The sequence below is a fragment of the Sander vitreus genome, chromosome 14 (genome assembly GCF_031162955.1).
Source record: "Sander vitreus isolate 19-12246 chromosome 14, sanVit1, whole genome shotgun sequence".
Classification (NCBI taxonomy): domain Eukaryota; kingdom Metazoa; phylum Chordata; class Actinopteri; order Perciformes; family Percidae; genus Sander; species Sander vitreus.
Window position 1 is genome coordinate 15248722 of NC_135868.1, and position 20292 is coordinate 15269013.

The 20292-nt window shown below is 39.4% G+C and overlaps 1 protein-coding gene across 1 annotated transcript; it reads right to left on the minus strand.

Moving 5' to 3' along the window:
- Positions 1-1140: 1140 nt before the first annotated feature.
- tmem64 (transmembrane protein 64) lies at positions 1141-18385 on the minus strand. Its single transcript, XM_078267768.1, has 3 exons — positions 16835-18385; positions 6107-6262; positions 1141-4569 (listed from the first exon to the last, which is right to left on the minus strand). Exons 1-3 carry the CDS (start codon positions 17543-17545, stop codon positions 4378-4380), a joined length of 1059 nt encoding a protein of 352 aa, XP_078123894.1. The 5' UTR covers positions 17546-18385; the 3' UTR covers positions 1141-4377.
- Positions 18386-20292: the final 1907 nt, after the last annotated feature.

The window sequence follows — 20292 nt, forward strand, 5'->3', positions numbered from 1 at the left end:
TCACTTTTTTTTTTTTTTAACAATTTAACTCTGAGATGTCTTTTTTTTTTTTTCAAGCACTAACAGCCTCACAGAGTATTTTTTGTGCTTTTTTTTTTCAAAAGAGTAGCCCTCAGTGAGAGCTAGGGCTTTCATTTCAGGCCCGTCAAAATGAATGTTCTTGGTTTTGTGTGGACGTATCAGTGTGCTGGCGGGGAGGCTCTGGGATGAGGTTTGTCCTTTGAGGCTGGGTTGGATGATGATGGATCAGACACAGATCTGACCCAAGCCAGAAGAGATTGGCGGGTTGTATGTCAGCTCCTAGTAACGTGGAGAAATAAAATGCAAGAGGAGTCTGGTCTGTTACTGTTTGATTGATAGTCTGTGGCTGGGTTCTCTTTGGGGTTTTGTATTTCTGTTGTATTTGGAGTGTGAGCAGATGGCTGTGGGCAACTTTCCCACTGTGCTCCCATTTGTATGTGTGTGTGGTTACATTGGCACAGCACTGTTCACAAGCTGGATCTATCTGGACAATGTCTGTAAGACACTGTCCACACAAACCCCCACCTTCCCTTGCACAGATAGCTTGTCACAGGCAAGGCAAGGCAAGGGCAAGCGTAAGTGGTGCTCCATTCTCGTCACCACCGCCACATCCATCACTGATATCCTTCAAAATTGCTGTGACAAACTGCCCCAGAAGCCAGCATTATTTCTGGCTGTACAGTGCTGCTGCATATTTGTGGACTGTTATTTAGAGGTTTGCAAGACAAGGGGAAACCGTCTGAGGAAGAACATTTTGTCCTGCATCACTCTCAAAGCGTCGAAGATGAAGCCAGGTAATATTGAGGGACTCATGATATTGCTATCAATGTTATCTGTAGCCTTATATTTAGCATACATACATTTATACGAGTTGTAGCAATTCAACTTGCCAATGGAAAGAAAATAATCGTCTGTCCCAAAATGTTGAACTATTCCTTTAAGATCAAGTTTGATTGATATTAATATTTTAGAAGAAGAGTAAATAAAAATGTATTATATTAATTAAAATAATTAAAAATATTCAGATTAAAAATCCGTAAGATTTCATAAATGGTCAGTTTTTAAAATATATGTAATAAAAATAATTGTGTTAAAAAAAACTGAACAAAGACTTTGTAACAAAGTCTGACAGGTTTTATTTTCTCTTTCATAAATAACATTGAACAAGCATCGTACAGTGATAAATATCTATATTAATACACTGTAAAATTCTCTGTATTACAAAATACAGTATATATGTAATGCACTTGATGCAGATGGGAAGTATTGCATTTCATAGCATCAAACGAGACCCTTTGAGTTAATAACACCGTACTACTTTTAACAGTCCAGTTGTGTGTGCAGTTACATCCCAGATTCAGGTCTTGTGTGGGTGTCTATGAAATACACTTCCCGTAGGAATCAGTTGTTGCATAACTATATCTAAGTTAAGTAGAACCCACCTAGGAGGAACCAAAGTCTTTACTGTAAAACTATTCATTTTCCCACAATCTACAAGTTTTCAAAATCCCAGTTGAGAGACTAAAATATGAAGTGTGTCCACGGTGGCTGATTAAGTTTCATGTATTTGATTTTTGCATTAATCATGGTATAAAGCCCACTTCTTTTCCACTTCTAAGCAGAACAGCTTCATCAAATCACACTTTGTTTGGAGGGTAGGGACACTTTCTAAAAAATTTCACTGCTGTCAGGTGAAAGCCTTGTGTATGTAGAAAAAAAACTAATTTCCATGGCTTTAAAGCTTTAGTGCGTACGTTTTTTATAATAATGAACGTCCGTTACATTCAAGCCATTGTCAAATGAGTTGGTACAAAGCTAATTAAGACTATCAGCTCCACACAACTCTCTCTGTATTTCTCAGTATGGTTCAGAAGATTGTGTCGTCCCACGACTTTCGTGCGGAGAAACTTGAGTGAAGATAATTACCTCTTCTGAAGAGTCCATCATGTTTTTTTTAATCCTCCGTGTCCTCCTTGGTTATAAACTGCATGGAGGAGGGGTGGGGGCGGTGCACGATCAAGGAAGGCTTGTATCATGTGGGCGCACCGACAGTTTTGTTGCCATTACTTAGAATTCCTCATGGGGGCGACAGGAACTACGCACTATAGCTTTAAACAAAGAGTGAGAGCTGTGAGTAGATTTTATAAATCTTTCGGCCATAAAATGTAATCATCTCTCTCTACGTAAACTTTTAATTCAGAGTAAAAAATGTTCATGTGACAGGAGCGAAAGGTTGATCGCTCAACATCAATAAGCGATCAGTAGGTTTTAGGGACCCTCCAAAGAAGGTGCTACAAATCTGAACAAGCTGTTCTGATCACAGATGTTTGTGTGTCTCTTCCAAATCATTGGCAGCGCAGAAATGTCAGTCAGAGGCAGCGGGAGGTAACCGGCAGGTTGAACACTGAAACACAAACCTGGGAATATTAATATTCAACCTTACAGTGGAACATGGACTAACAACTCAAAATGCAGTTTTTGTTCACTTTTGAAAGAAAAATAAATGGTTACTAGCTGATCTTTCACATCGGAAGTAAACAGCTATTCCCAACACATGGCAACAGATCTTATTGGTCGGACTTGTATCATATTTCTTTTGCGGTTGACTTTCAAACATTATTGCTAAATTCAGACAGGAAGGGGCACTTTCAACCAACATTTTGCATGGAAGTAACCAAGCTTTTAAGAGGACTGACAGCATGAAATGTGTAGAGCAAACACTACATCTGGCTTTCAAGAAAGAAAAAGAAAAACATTAGTTCAAAAATGAAAATGAAAAACAAAAAGTTGTGCCAGCATTACAAATACAGGGACATAAAGATGAATATTTTATATAGGAGCCCTTATTATTCCTCAACCAGACTTTGTCTGAGGAGCAGCATCGAAATAATTCATGTAAAAATAAAAAATATTATCACATTCATCACTTTTAGTGTCCATGTTGTGTTTGATTGTCAGCTTCTGAGACACACAAGTTTTAACTTTCGACCAACCACAACCCCCTCCAAGTTCAACTTATCTGTATGAAAATAGTGTTTGTCTGTTTGTAGTGGACTGTGCAAGAGAACCTACAGCATGAAAACTTTGTTTACAGATCATTTCTAGTTACCACCAACGATAAGTTATAAAATAAAGTCACTCATAAGTCACATGTAGCCTCAACTGAGGTGGGGCCAGTGTCGTGGCATCTGATAAGCTTTATCAAAGAAAAGCACATAAAAAAAATAACAGCCTCTTTATCTCATCTAGCTTACCCATCTATAAAGTAAAACTATATATGTAAGTAAAACTTTAAAACAGACTGGTTTGTATTATTTTTGATGCGTGAGAGCAATTGTGATTAGTTTGGTTTCAGCACTGAAATATGACATTCATGCCATTTTGTCACCGTTCTTTGATGTATTGCACAGAATTGTCAAAACTACCATCTTAAGCAAAAACTATGTAATTATCCTAATGCATAATCTCACAGCCAAATAAAAATGTAAAACAAAAACAAATGTAAAATCAAAACGAATTCTAAACATTTACAGGGAAGCTTGACATCTCAGTTTCAGAATCTTTAGCAGAACATGTGGCTGTGCTACCAAGGAGCTGATCAAGCTGCACTTCAACTTTCCTGGCAGAAACATTCCTGAGTTTCCTTCTGTGAAATCTGCTCCTCCCCCCAGCTGCTCTTATTAAAACTGCAGAAGCGCCAAAATGATCTCCGGGCAGACAAGGCCAATTCAGCTGATGTGGCAAAAATATTAATAAGGCCCTTATTATTGTTACTGTAAATTAGCACTGGATGTAGACCGGTCATAAATCTCCTAAAATAAAACAAAAACAGATGTAGTATGAAAGAAAGGTGCATAGGTTGGCATTCTTTTGACACTGAAATGGAAAAACAATTCCTTGGTTCTCTAGAAAGCTCCAGATTGCACATTCATAGTGTTAGCAGGCAGTTAATACCTAGCTATTGTTTTTAATCACTCACTCGCTCGCTCACTCAGCCACCTCTGATATCTCTAAACATTATAATTTCATTAACATATCCTGTAACAGAGTAAATTAAGTTAAAAATAGGTTAAGTACCTTGATCCAAAGAAAAAAAACTCCCATGATGATGTACCGCAAAACCATTTCCATCAGCACCATTTTTTTCAAAAGGTGCATGGTCCCACACTTCTAGAACATCGTAAATACATAGGCTTTTAGGGTTTTCTCACAAGGGTGGTCAGAATATGTTGTAGAAAATTATAAACCACCAAAATGTTTCAGACACTGTCTAAATTCAGCAGGTTCCCTTGAGTTCTGCAGTATTACAGTTAGGTGGCCAAGTCATACAAGCTACTGCCTCGTGTGGATTCACGGTCACACCACATTAATGCAGTTTCCACTGCTGGCTGAAGCCCTCTTGCTGCAGTAGGTGAACCCGCTGTGATTGGTGGAGGAGCCGTTCAGGTGTGACGACTTCAGCTCCATCTGGCAGGCAGCGATGGCTGCGTTGAGCTCTACCTGTGCCCGGTGCACGACGTAGAACATCAGGCCGATGCTGATGACGATCTGCAGAAGAAAGAGGAAGAAGTCACAATGTTGTGTTTGACACAAAGATGCACACAGCAGTCATTTCTTGTTTATTCAATGTTGTATTCATTTTTTTAGGCTTTCATTTTTGTTGAGGTGGTGAACTGAATTCCATTATATAATGAGGTGTGCCTAATGGCCCCGACACACCAACCCGATAATCGGCCGTCGGACAATCTGGCGAGGTCAGTGACTCGAGTCTGTTCGGTGTGTTCCGTGCCGGTGGTTCCGGTGGAGTACTAACCTGGAAATAACGAGCGGGATGAGTGACAAACACCTCTCAAAATCATACGAAAATCTTTTAAACTGACCTTTGTCGATCTGAAATGAAGACAGATTCAGCAACTGTATGGCCCATTTCTCACTTTAAATGTTTTCAGAAACACGTTTCAGTAAACTATTTTCGTAAAATACGAGATCGTATTTCGAACAAGCCGCCATTACTATCGGCTGGAGAAGCCAGATCCACGTGACGCGTTGTCATTACCGGTTTTCATTTTTTGTATTATGTCTCGCGCACATGCAGAACGTACGCTCAAGACAGAGTCGCTTTGGTGTGTTCCAAGGCACTTTTTGGACCTCGGGGAGCCGACTGCCTTTTCTGCCAACGGTCAGCCGTCCGGTTGGTGTGTCAGGGGCTTAATATGTTACTCTCCTAATAAAAGTACAACGAGGGGAGGCAATACATTTGATATACCTGTATACGCAATCTATTGCAGTGCATTACAACCACACACTTTTGTCACAAAAATGGCCATAGTTTATAGCACAACACTTCTTCAGCTATAAAAATGAATCAGAAATCTCTGGAAAAACTGCCTGTATAAAAGATAAAAAAAAATAGTTTGCTACTTATTATTTGAAGTTATTAACTAGCCATCTGGGAAAGATGTTGGTAGGTGCACCGATCCGGCTTTTTCTCTCTTAATACTTATTTTGATTTATTAAATCACGGTCTGCCAATGCTGATACCCCATCTGGTACCAATGCTCTCTTATTCTTAAATATAAAATATGTACACGACACTGCATCAAACTCATTGCGATCATTTTAATGTAAAGAATAGTTTGACATTTTGGGAAATTCTTTTTCTTGCAAAGAGTTAGAAGATCGATACCACTGATGAATATGAAGCTAGAGGCCTGAAGCCGGTTAGCTTAGCTTAGCTTAGCACAAAGACTGGCAATAGGGGGGAAACAGCTAGCCCGGCCAAGATTCTTTGTTTGTTTCTATATATTTGTCATTAAAAAAAAACATTTGTATGTATGATGTGTATCCTGGTTGGTAAAAACAGTAAGAGATAACCGAGCTCTTCCAGATAGAGATTCTCACCATCAGTGTTAAAAAAGGTTTCCGTCTGATTAAGACCAGATGTCAATTTTGAGCAACAGCCTTCAGTTCTGCATGAGACACTGATACTTATTTAATCTTAAACTGACCCTTGACCCCTGTGAACATATGAAGTGCTGTACTATGATTTATCTTCAAGCTTAATGTATTATCACCATCAGCTCACCTGTAGGCAGAACACAAAGTAGCCGCTGACACTCTGCTCAGCGATGACGTCCTCCATGGTGCGAAGCGTGGTGCCCAGGTAGGAGTTGAGAAGCTGAGTGGGCAACAGACCCACAGAGGAGGCCACCAGGTAGTTTGGCAAGGACACGTCTGTGATCTGAAAATGGAGAAACATCTTACAAACTTAAAAAAAAGGAGTTAAGCACACTGGAAAAACCTATACTAAGCTATAGTATAGAAAAATATAATTCAGTCAAAAATCATCTGTTGTGTATTCATATTTAAGACTAGGGTTGAAGTTCAATATCTTTTGAGCGAGAGCTAAAACTAAAGCGAATTGACTATGTCACTATTTTGTAGATTTCAGTAGTGATTCATAACATTAGCGAGGAGACAAAAGTCAAGAGATTTGAAGTTTAAGATAGAGCCAGCTATCTGAACATATCACTATTTGGTTGATATTATTGCCATTTTTTTTACCAAACTGGTCTTCAACACACAAAACACTTTTGTACTAAGGGTCTTACCATTTGTTTAAACATTTAAGAATGTAATATGTGTACCTATAGAAACTATAAGAAGGGGTGGGTTGCTGACAAAAATAATAAATAATAATAATAATATTCTACTCTTCTCTTGGACATGCTCTTACATCCCAGCAGATTCTTTGTGAATGGAACACAGAATCTCATAACTCATAATGTATGCAAGCTATAATGCAGGCTGGAAACCCTAATGCTATTTTGCATTTTATTTATTCATGTACCTACTTAGCTCTTCTTCACTGTACTATGGTATACGTGTAGCTATGCATATGTATATTTATATACTGTATACATAATATATATTTTTTGTATCTGTCCCTTTTTTAATAGTAATAATTATCTATTTTATTATTATTATTATTATTATTATTATTATTATTATTATGTATTTATTTTCTTTTTTGATGTGTAGTTTTATATGTATGTTGACATGTAGGGGTGGGAAGAAGGGGATACCAACTAAAAATGAAAATGATGATACAGATGCATTGTTCAAGTTTTCTTCAATAAAATACTGTTTAAAGTGCCCATATTATGCTCATTTTCAGGTTCATAATTGTATTTTAAGGTTGTACCAGAATAGGTTTACATGGTTTAATTTTCAAAAAACACCATATTTTTGTTGTACTGCACAGCTCTCTCACTGCTGCAGATCCTCTTTTCACCTGGTCTCTTTTAGCTACAGAGTGAGACCTCTTTTCTTCTTCTTCGTCTGTACTACCTTTGATTGCACTCACACATGCGCAGTAGCTCAGATGTAGATCATGTCAGCTAGCTAGCTCCATAGACAGTAAAAGAAAGGCTGTTTCTCCAACTTCGGTCAGTTACAAGGCAGGATTAGCTGGGAGACTTCTAAATGAGGGTGCACATGTAAGTAGTTCTTTTGTAGATTATGGTGAACTTGTGTGTGTTGTAGCAGCGCTTTGCTATTGAGAATGAGGTAGCATGCTAACGCTAATGCTACGAGCTAACCGTTGTGGTTAGCCAGCTCGTTTTGGCTTGTGACATCACAAGCTGTGCCGATTTTGAACAGCTCACCCGGAGACTGAAGGCAGGACACATTCAGAAACCGTATCTCACTCAAAACAGCATGGATGGATTTTTTTCAAAGTTTGTATGCGTGTGGAAGCACCAGAGACACAAAAGAACACCCCAAATCCCAGAAAAAGTGTTTTTTTCATAATATGGGCACTTTAAAGAACAAGATCACAGCTATAATTTACCTTGAACTACGGCATATCACACGCCCAGCTCAGTGTCTCATTTCATATCTCAGTACAACCAACTAAATACTGTACAAAAATTGTCTGCGTTGCTGTCAACCTTGATCCCTTGATTAAGTGATGACATAAGCCAACGCGTGAGGATGTGACCTTGGCACTGTGCACAGTGGCTGATAGTGGTGTGTCAAGGGCCGCGGTGAGTTGCTGTAAGACACTGCCTCAGCCAAAATGCTATCAGGGCAACAAAAAACATTTGTTAGATCCAGCCCAAGTGTCTCCTCACAGTGATAAATCATAAACCCTCTCCTGTTATCACACTACACACTGATTAGAGCCTGGGTTACACTTAGGTTACACTATAGGACACTGATGTTATCAAAACCTGGTTACTCAAGCTAATGTTATCAAGTTGTTTATCCTCAGTATGTTTAGTCTGTTTCCTTAAAAGAAAAGCACTGAGGTGTCCAAACCATGTGTCAACACAATCAAAACGACTTCAGCAGGGGTCCGTTTCAGGAAGGAGGTTTAACAAACTGAGTCTAACCCTGAACTCCTTAATTTACCCTAAAATGGGAAACTGAGTTTTCGGTTCCAGAACAGCTGATTTGAGTTGGTTCAATCAACTCAGAGTAGGTTCACTCAGAGTTAAGCGCGTGCACCACCACAATAAAAAGGCAGCATGAATGGAGCCATGATACTACGATTCACCATGGTAACAACCACAAACAAACTGGTCGGCGGAAATGCTCATGCGCACATACAGCGAGTTTGAACATGTATAAAAAAGCAATACAGCGGCTGCTGCAAAAGAGAGAGAATTTGCGTGGGAGAAAATTGCTGCAATAGTAAATGCGTAAGTTCCAATAAAGTGTATTCATTTCATATTTAATAAGTACATAATATTAATGGTGAAATGGTATTGAACCTATAATCTATTTCATTTAGGTGCAATCCTGCGGGCGAAAAAGTCCTAGGCCTACTAATCCCATTCAGGCTGCAGCACCATCATTAACAGAATTATAATTCATAATCTTTTATTTCAAAAGGGTTTACATCATTCACCTGCAATACTGTGGAACTCCTTTTTAATGGCTCTTACTGGTTTGTGTCCAGGGAACACTACAAAAACGTTTTAGAGCGAGTCACATTCTTGTGACGGCGCTTTGCTACAGTGGCTTTACTAATATGCTCCGCATCACCAATGTTGTAAAGAAAACTGCCGTTTGCAAAAAAAACGTAATGTGACACAAAGAATGTGCTGGGATGTAAGAGCATGTCCACGATGGGTGAGGTTAGTGATATGAGGACGGATAAGGTTATGTAGGCTACATGACTGATAGACTGGGAAGAAAAACAATACCGCTCAAATAGGTAGGCTAGTATCTCCTGACGTGTGTTTAACTCCCTGCGAAGTAGTACAGCTTCTTCATCAACGGGATCGTCGACAAAAGGAAATGCCATGTTTTGAGAAATAAAACGTTTTATAGTTAATAAACCAACCCTGTTTTTTTTTTATTCATGCAAATAACAAACTGCGCTAAAATGCGCCTGATACAGACTGAATGAATGAATGAAGAAATGAAAGAGCACTGTGTCAGAGGGAGGAGACTGAGAGAAACTCGAGGTTTCTTGAAGAAAACCTGCTCCCGACCAGGTTAGGTTCACAGGCTCAGTTACCATAGTAACTGACTCTGAGGTTAAGTTACGTCTCTGTCTGAAACGGGCTGGAGTTACCCCTCTCTCTCAGGTTTGATTAACCTCCCTTTCTGAAACAGAAAACCCAGAGTTTCCCTCATCTCAGAGTTAAACTCTTTCAGCTTTCTGGAACAGGCCCCAGATCTCTGAGACATGACATGTGAGCCTGTGAAAGTTGAAGATGTATGAAAGGAATGCACTCTCTTTCTCTCAGCCATCATCCCTGAGTTGTGAAGCACGTCTGCTGAAGTCACCTCCCACCAAGGCATCTAGAAAATGCAGCAGTGTAATATATGACCAAGGAAGGGCTAGTTGGTAATTTTATACCACGCAGAGAATTCCTATTGAACCTCCTACTTGCTTCTGAAAGCCTGTGTATCGAGATAATCTGCAAATTCAAGTGAAGAAACATCCCATCCTAGCATGACCTGATTTATTCAGAGCAGCAGCAATGCAGGTCTGACTTTGTGCTTGTAAACAAAACAGGAAGACTTGACTGCATAGTAAATTTCAGGATTGCTACTGTGATGCGGTTTCCCTTTTTATCTGGACACACACACAGGGTTTACCCTTTGTACTGAAGGGTAAAGAACAGGACTTAATTAAAGGCTGCACAAACATGTTTGCCTGTAGTTAGGGTCATATAAACAGGGTTCAAAATTAACATTTTTGTCAACCAGCCAAATGGCTAGTGGAAGTTCAAATTTTACCAGCCCCTGCCATTGTTTTTTTTGGCTGGTGAGTGAAGCAAATCTACCAGCCAATCTACCATATTTAACCAGCATTTGATTGGTAGATGGTGCTAATTTTAAACCCTGCATATAAATCACACAAGGAATTTGGCAATTGCTTCATCAGCTCATTATGACCGCAAAGGGATGGAGGCAGGCCAGCGAGCAGTGATAAAATGTAATAAAATACACATGGGGAGCCGAATATGTCTTTTTTGTCCACAAAAGGATTCACAAACATTTTTCCTGGGCTGTCCCATTGTCTTGCTAACTAATGCAGTCTTTGTGTCGTTTTAGGTTACCCGCTATAATGTAGCACTATCAACTTCAGCAGAAAGAAGCTCGGGGCACGGTGAAATTTAGCCTCATCCACAGAAAGTGCTTACCAAGGACAGAGCAGACAACACATAACTCCACCGTGAGCTAGCACAGGCGTGGAATGACCCACCCACAGTTAGTTTCACCTTTTATTGTGGAGAATAAGATAATAAAGATACAATATCAGCTAACGAACAACCGGGTAAGATGAATTACAAGATGTGTATAGTTAAGAGACTTGAGCTGGGTTTGAAACCCTTCCGGGCCGAGACGTGAAAATGTAGTAGAAAAAGCAGGCTAACTGGAAGTTTCAGTTTATTAGCCTGCTTCTGGTAGGGACGGTTTATCTTCTCTATTGAATGCTCCACTCTGACCTTCACTTCTGCTGCTGGAAATAAAAATGTCACACTGAGATGTGTGAGGAGCCTGATTTTCTCCAGTCCCACTGACCTTGAATGATGGTTAATAGGGTTGGGCGATTTATTTCGCCAAAACGACATAAAAATGTCTATTATGTATTTTTCTATATAATTTCTATCGCGATGCCAAAAACCCAGCTGTGTTACGGCAATAATGTTCATTTTGCGCTCTTCATAAATGACAAAATACACAGTACCACATTGCCATATCATCCCTTTTTATCGGCAGCAAACTTGTTAGCAAACAGTTGCTTATTTACACATCTAGCCGTAACAAAGGAGCTACATTATTATATTAGTGTTTCTGGCCAAATGAGGCATATGCAAATACAAATGCAAGTGCATTAGTAAAAAAAAACAACACCACTATTTGTCTATAAATCTGTAAACCTAAAAATATGTCAATGGGAGCAATCTCAAAAACTCATGAGAATGAGTCAAACACAGATCAGCTGCAAACAGCTGGCATGAGTTGAAACTAACCAAATATCACAAATTCAAACTGGCATACAACCAAATATGACCCATTTTTGTAACAGCCTTCCTTTTTCATAAAAGTGTTTGTTTGCTTTCCTTGTAGATAATGACCCAGAGCAAGCAGAAGCAAAAAATAGTATTTCACAAGGCTGTCAACTAGCTAGCCTTTTAATTTGACCCTGGCAAACTGATTGTGAAGCACCAATAATCATGGCCCTATGATTTTCGTGATGCGGAAAACGCGGACGGAATCTACACATGAAAACGGAATTCTCTTATACACGCAGAATTTGCATATATTTTGTAGACATATTAAATAAAAAACAATTTTTTTACTTCCTTCTCATTTTTCAGTTTAAAACAACAAGCGTAGAAAGGTCTCTACCTAAACCGTGGCCAAATGGCATTGTTAAACATGTTGCCTAGTAACCATACGTCCTCACGTTGTTGCGTGGGGGGAAACATTTTTTTGAAGCGAAACTCTCAATTGACTGCTAAATACTGAGCTGAACAATACCCCAACGACTACTATGAGTCTGGACAACAACTGTTTTGTAAGTTTTGTCAACATACTGTTGACTGGACCCGCAAAGACACATGTAACAACCATTTGAAATCAAAAGTTAATCTCAAGAACAAAGCTAAATCCACAGCGGGCAAATCCCTCCAGGTTACCATTAAGGCAACGACAAAATCAATAGATGCAAGGCGTGAGTTTGTGGAAGATTTTGTGGCAATGTGTGCTGAAGCTGACATACCGCTTGAGAAAATGAAGAGGATACGTCCGTTTCTTGTTAAACATTGCAAGTAGGGAGGCGAACTCCCAGAAAACGCCAGCAGCCTCAAACGTGGGGTATACTCGCCGCAGCCGAGTGCCAGTGTGATGTCATGGGAGCGCCGTTACTGTTTATACTCGCGCGTGTTGGTCGTGACACTAGTTGCAGTCTTCTCCTGAACAGAGGTGGCGCTAATGAGGAAAGGCTACAGACTTTGCTCTTTATACAGATCAGAAGAAGAAAAAGGTAAACAGCAGAACTAGCAGCAGCATTGACAATGCTTCAATTTGATTCGATGACCTACTTTGTCGGCTCAAGCCTTTCATTCCCCATAAAAGAACTCATCTTAACCCAGTAAGTTTACAAGAGAGACTTGCAGTCACTCGGAGTCCTGGCATCCGGTTGCTCTCGAGCTCGTTCATGCTTCCTGTTTCCGCTTTGTCGCGCGCCGCTGAAAAAAAAAATAGAGTGGTGCGCACCCTGTGGTCGTGCACTCAAAATCCTGACGCGCCAGTAAGATCCATGTCATTTTGACGTCACATTGGCGTGCATGAGCTCGGCTACGGCGGCTGTAAAACGGCTTTCATGCAGACCCACCCACCCACCTTTGACCAGCACATGCAAAAAGTGCTGCAAGAGATCTGTGGAAAGAAAATCTTCGTTGTCGTCGGCGAAACCTGACAACCGAGATCGCAGTGTCCTCAACATTGTTATAGGTGAGCATCCAATTACCTTTTATTTAGGTAATTTTGAATTTGCTTTGCGGAATATATTAACAGTTTAAATAAAAAAGCTGAATTGTGAGTTTGTGTCACTGAGTTTTTAAAGGTCAATACTGCTTAGAAGTGAAAAGAAAACAAGCAAATCCGAAAAGGGCTAAAAATAAATCAGAAAACACGGAATTTGAAAAAAAAAAAAAAAAAAAAAAGACGGATTTCATAGGGCCCTAAATAATGGCAGTGGCAGCAGTTGGGCAACACAGAGTAAACAGCCTTCCCCTTAGACTTTGACATCTCATTTTCACCTCTGCAGAATGGAACAGTAAGTTCAATGTTGTGACAACTGTCCCAACCATGGAGCCCATTGTATGAACAGATGACAAAGAGAAACCATTTAAGTTAGTCAGGCAAAAGAAAACCATCTGCTAGGTTTGTATGTCCTCTTCAAAGAAGTCTTTTTAAAAGGTGACCATAATGGGTAGGTACTAATACAGAGGAATCCTAATTTTTAGCATCATAAATTGCCTTATTTTTTAGCATGGAGCTTAAATTTAAGCCTGATTCAATGCTTGATTCTGAGGTTAGTTACTGTCTCCAGACAAGTACAAATCAGAAAACAGAGTGACTGAAAGAGGATGGGATAATGGACAACAACTTAGAGTTTAGGCAGAAGTGCAGAAAAAACCACACACAAAAATGGCCAAAAGGAGAAAAAATATTAAATTGTGTATATATACAAATGATCTAATAAAACAAACATAAAATAATTAGGCAAAACACATATAGGCTGTTTCTACTTTATCACATTACATCTGACCACCTCATGTTTCATGCTCTAAGAAGCCAGTTATCCACCTTTAAACATGACTGAGCCTCTGACATGGAAGATCACTGTGAGAGAAGGTGACTTTCACAAGTATGTTTAAGGCTTAAGCATGGAGTGACTACAAAATAAAAACATTTCATTAAAACTTGTGCGTGACAAATACTGTATATGTCAAAATCTAAGCTTTGTCTAGCTGCTTTGTCTAGGAAGTGATTAGCAAACTCAGATTTATATGTATATTCTTAAAAATCACGCATGGAAATGTACATAAAAATTTTTTTGTATCGAGATGCATCGATAATCTGTTTAGAATCAAATCATTTGCCTCTGAATCGGAATCGAACCGTGAGGTGCCAAGAGATTCCCACCCCTACACGATATGGCATGTTTTCTGGTATTTCAATAGTCTATATGAAATAACCACATGGTAAAGCCTTTTTTGTAAACTTCTGTGCGATGTGTGATTATTTTCGAATTTTATTAAGATCTTTAGTGCAAAGTAAATGTAACACGCAAGGATCGTAAAGCATCGTCCAAATGACATTAAAGTAAGGCATCATAACTCTTAACAGGAATCTGAGCTACACCCTTGCAATGACACACAATCAAATTTCCCTGTAATAAATACTACACGTGTGAAACATTTTATTTCTAATTTGTTTACACTGTCAACAAAGGGGTGTCAACTCAATTTTGGAGTTTGTAGGGAAGGGGATTATTGTTTTGGGTCATTTTGTTGTTTGTCAGTTTCTAAGATTTTGTACCCCCATGCATGTAAATAGGGGTTGACAAATCATTAGAAACAGCTTCCAATAGAATTCAATCAAATGTAAACCTCAACATTTACCAGAAGTGGGTCAATACAGCTCCGACACAATCGAGAAGATTTTGAATGACTTGCAAATAGTAAGTGTTTATTGTAGGGTTGTTGTGAGTGCATAGAGCTATCAAAAGCAAACGCCAAACACCCAAACCACGAGAAATGTCTCAGTAAATCACCCCAGAAAACCTACTGGCTTTGCAACATGCAATTACTGTACTTGTGAATCTCACTTACATCATCTTATTTTTCCTTTTCTTGCCTCAGGCCCGTGCATCAACTCCTTCATGCTTTAAGCTATGAATGCCTTTCAAGCGCCCCCTTCACATTCACTTCTGGATGTTTACGCTACTGTTGGTTTCTTTTCTGCCTTCAACACTATGTCATTCTCATCAGATATTTTTCCATAAACACATTGCAATATTCAAAACGGCTAAAGTTAAGTGGGAACAGAAATGTCACTATTCACTTAAACAGTATCTACAAAATCTATGAAATACGGCATATGATGACTTAACTGCATTTTAATCCAGCTGCTTTCTGTGGTGTTAATTGCTTTAAAATGTGCATTGCACTTTTGAAATGAGATGTTTAAATAGGCTACATTCCAATTTAACTAGAATGAACTAAACTTTGTCCTTTTTGCCGACATCATCCTTGGACGTGCGTATGCTACTAGTCATTTTAAAAGTGATGCATTGTATGAGAGTCAATTTGACCAACCTCATATTTCAAATCAGAGAAATGTGCTTGATGAAAAATGGCTGCACACTGACTCTGAAATATAGATATATACATTTCATCCCATTTGGATATTTGTCAGGTCACAATTATTGTTTGTGTTGATACGCCATGCACATTAACAAACTGTAACTCTGCAGTTACTTGCTTGAGGATATAAGCATGCAACCACTTAAGACACAGTTTCCTTTTGTGCAAACCTGATACTGTGTTGCTGTTGGTGGTACTCCAGTACACTGAAGTTCCAGCTACTTAATATATGTTTTCTCCATATTCGCAGCATTATTATTTCAATATTTAGTGTAAACAACCTTGTGATATTGGTTGTGATTTTTTTTTAGGCGACAAGCTAATGTAAGACAATTATGTAATGGAATCCATCTGAAAATGTGGTATTAGTGAAGCACTTCCAGCTCCATGTGAGATATTGTATAATCTGGTGAAATTGGAGACAGTGACATTAGAACTTTTTTTGTAGCAGAATGGCTTGAAATACTCTGGAGATCTCAGCCTGAATGTCTACGTAACATCAAGTTCACGCTCAGGCGGGTATTCTCCATTAATCTTTCAATTACAACTGGCATAACATTTTTCATGTTACGTGACCTTCCAGCTGATTTCCTACAATACACAGTAACACATCCATCAAGGCTCAAACTACCATTTCGAGGTATAGATGGGTTGACTGAGAAGGGTAATCAGCGAGGATAAATTATTCATGCCATGTACGAAGGTCAACGGTCTCAGGTTAAGTGTAGGAGAGCAGGTGTAAGCAATATCCTTATACTGCTAAGCCTTATAATGTTTGTTGCCTTGACCAATGACTTTAGGTTTACCTCACAAAAAAATGTCCATGAGTTAGTCTTTACTAAATCACGTGGTATCGTATATTACTCCAAATACTAAAAACCTTAACTAGGACTTGAACATGTGATACTGATAGTTTGAACTGATGAAAATACTTGATGTCCTTAGGCAACAATAGAATCCATTTCATAGGAGCGCTTCCTCTGTCACCAAGAGGAATGAGTTTTCTTTCTCTGGGGACTGGCCTTATATTTTCTTTCCTGCTATTAGATTTCGTGGTCTGCCTTGAATAGTGAAGCAACAGGTCACCTACTCTGTTCAAAGTCCAAAATTCATCACAACTAAAATGATAAACATCTAGCCGACATATTACTCCCAGTCTCTTCTTTTAGGCTGGTTTCCGGGTAGTTATGTGTGTTAGGTTGGCCTAGCAATAAGAAAATAATTTCTTTTTAAAATCGAAAAGGTCACACGTTTGATTCGTTGAACCGTAGGTTAATGAGGTCTTCTCCTGGCTGGTTCATTGCTGTGACTTTTCTGCTTAAAACCATATGAATTTACAGTGGACACTACATGATGTCAAATGTCCTAAAGTGAAAAGGAAAAGCTGGTTATAGTGTTTTCATACTCACCGAGAAAACTGCATTTTGGAGCCCAAATGGTATGGGGGTGAGTCTCGCTAAGGCCACAACTTTGAGTCCACTTCCTCCCTCCACCACACGTATGACAGCACTGAGCTGTTCACTGTTCCCAACCTTGTTAAGCACCCAGTCAGTCAATAGTCGTTTGCACACCAGGTGTGCCACAAAGGTTCCTATTAAAACTCCCACCATAACTAGTCCCATGCCCAGCACAAAGCCGTAGAGGTAGCCAGCTGCCACATTAAGAACAATATATCCCCATCCACACGGGAACGACACAATAATTAAACCAACTATAAACAGCAAGGCTCCAACGAAGCTGTCCAAGCTCTCAACCCAGAGCAGGAGGTCCTTGAGGTATTGGCGCACCAGTGCAACCGAGGAGAAGCACACAGCAGTCAGGATGCATGCCAGCAGGGCGCTCTTGAAGCAAAAGGTTGTGATACAGCATGGGTGTCTGAACTCTCCACTGTTGCTGAAGGTCGTTCCCCCTGTGTCACTGATAACCTCAGGGTCTCCATCTGACCTCCCTATGCCGGCCGCTGTCTCGTCAAAAGTGCTGCATATCAGGATGTCAATTTTGTCACATTCATCTGTGGCAGTCCTCTGCAGCCAGCGATTCAGCTGAATCTGCGCCTTGCCCACCGCATGCTTGACAAGCTTGGTGAAAAGCTGCACAGTCGTGGACCCTGACATTGACATGATGGCCCTCAGATAAGCTCTGGGGACCAGCAGCAAGGCTCAGATGAACTGTCCGACCTGAAGACAGCTATGACGTTTGAGGTTTCCAGACAGTCTTTACATCCAGCGCAAGTCCATGTCTAGCAATATAAATTTGTTGAGCTTCAACAGAGCCACGTGTCTATGTACTTTTAAGATGGCTTTAGCAGTGGTAACCCATTGCCATGCAACTCTGACAGCAACTTTGTAGTGAGACATACAGATGAAATCCGTCACTCTCCTTGGCCATTACACGAATTGTCCAATTTAACGAGGTTTATCTTGGGTAAACTAGCTGAACAACGTGCCAGTCCAATGACTTAAAAGCGCCAATTCTGTAGTCTCTGTCTGAAACACTCGACATATTCAGAGTTGCTACCCCTCAGCCAGGACAGTGTAGTGTAGGATGGAGGGAGCTGTCAGTTACAAAACAATAAACTCTTCTTTGGACTGAAATGACCAGAGTCGAAGTGCGGCAAGAACATCAACTTTTATGACTCCACCAGCGTTGCCATCCAGCTAACGTTAACGCACTAGCAAAAATCACTGCAAGGCTAACTTACTCCTGTCGTTAGCTAACTAGCTCGCTGCGTGAATAAAGTCCACCGTTGCATTTCAGAAACTAAACCGCCGTAGCTGGCCTCCTCATACGCTTCTCCCGGACAACAGAGCGACAAACAAGACGAAGAAGTCGCATTAGAAAAACATGTTTGCTCTTTCTCTGCTGGCTGGCTGTTATTATCCTCTCGTCTCCTTCCTTCCACAGTGGAAACTGCTGCTGTTGACGCAAAGCTATACAGACCACTGTTTGTGTCCCAGAATGCCAAGTGACCCCAGCCCACGTGACCAATCGGTTTGACGTTCTCATCCAATCAGAGCGCTCCGATTGTCATCTTTGTCATCGCGAGATTTTCGCGGGGGTTCACGACAAATTATGTTTGTTTTGTGTCACTTCTGCCACTTACCCTCTTATTATACGCATCCATGGTGTTACCACAACACACAAACTACTACCATGCCATGATGTGGTACTTCAACTATTTAAAATGAATTACTTAAATGAATAGGGATTTTAAATCTAACCACAAAAAAAGCAGTTTATCAATTAGGAGGCAGTGGTGCAAGATTATATTTTTTACTTATGTATTAAAGTAGCAGTACCACACTATAGCCTACAACTATACTTAATACACAAATCCATTACAATTACATTTTAATGTAGCTTGCAGAAGATTTTTCAAACTGTTGGGTTGTTTACCATTTACCAACGCATCATATTTTATTATAAATGTATCATGTTTTATTTGAATAAAATGGAAAAACTTGTAAGTGGGGCTACAAGTAACTCATAACTGTACTTAAGTAGCCTACATTACTTGAGGAAATGTACACATTTACTTTAACTGTTAGGAAGGATACATGTGTATAAACTATGCTGACAATTAGAAGTGGTGGAATAAGTAGGCTACTCACATTGTTTGCTCAAGTAAAAGTAAAACCACAATGTTCAAAGATAGTAATACACGTAGAAGTCTTGCACTCAAAGGTTTGCTTAAGTTTAAATTAGGCTAAGTACTACTTAAGAACACAACTTGAGTAAATGTACTTGGTTATGTTCCAACACTGGAGTTAAGTTGTATGGTCATCAATCATTTGTGGAAGTCATATCACACTCACAAAATTTTATTCACCCATTTTTAATAAAAAAAGAAAAAGAAAAGTAGGATTTCTAGTGTGCAACAACGTTTGTATTTATATTCTCTTGTATTTGTAAGAGCATACAGTATAACATAGTAGCCTGAGGGGAATCTTCTTGCTTGGCATGCTCACCATAAATTCATAATGAGGCGAGTGAGGCAGACAATATGTGCATTCATGCATCTACAACCGCTCACCGCCTGGCTCTCCCAGCTGTGGGTAAAGAGAGCTTTTTTTGTAGTAGTTCTCAAAAAACTTTGTGTCGCTTCCACTTTCTCAAAGGCTTTTGAATTTTTAATTCATACCTAGTATTGACATCAATTACATTACCTTACACTTAAAGATGATCATGTTCGTTTATATGGTGGGATTTACTGCCGCGCTGTTGTAACACTCCACTAGATGGAACTGTTACACAGTTTTACAAGCAATGCACACTGTTAATTTATGAGTAGGATTTATCTGTATTTATGTGAAAACATTTAACACTTGACAATCTAATTCAATTCATCACCAGGTTGTATTGGGTACATTTAATTTGAGGGCAAACTGTTTCACAAAGCAAAGCTATTTGTTAGTTTGTGTCTTTATTCTTTCCCACTCAAGTGTATTTTCCTATATTATTCTTCCTAATTGATGAAGATGCGCAAAATGCAATTTGTTATGTTGTTATGATGCTGTAGATGTTACAACGTGATGAAATAAATTAATACAAACATAAATGATTACCAACTAGAAATGTCATGTCAACTTAAATCCAACAACTACGGTCAACTTAAAGGAGCACAATTTGGAGGCCCTTAAGAGACCAGGCCAGGCTATGAGATTTACAGTAGGCTATGTCTTTATCTTTCAATTTAAAAAGATGTCAGAAAAGATCTCTTTATCCCATTTTTCAGAATACCTGTGGAAAAAATGTCTAAGGCCACATAGAGAACATTATACTCGACTTGTTTACTTCTTTATCTTTTAACAAAAACGTGTAGTCTATATAGCACTCCTATCTGAGACATGTGCTAATTGTGATGCTC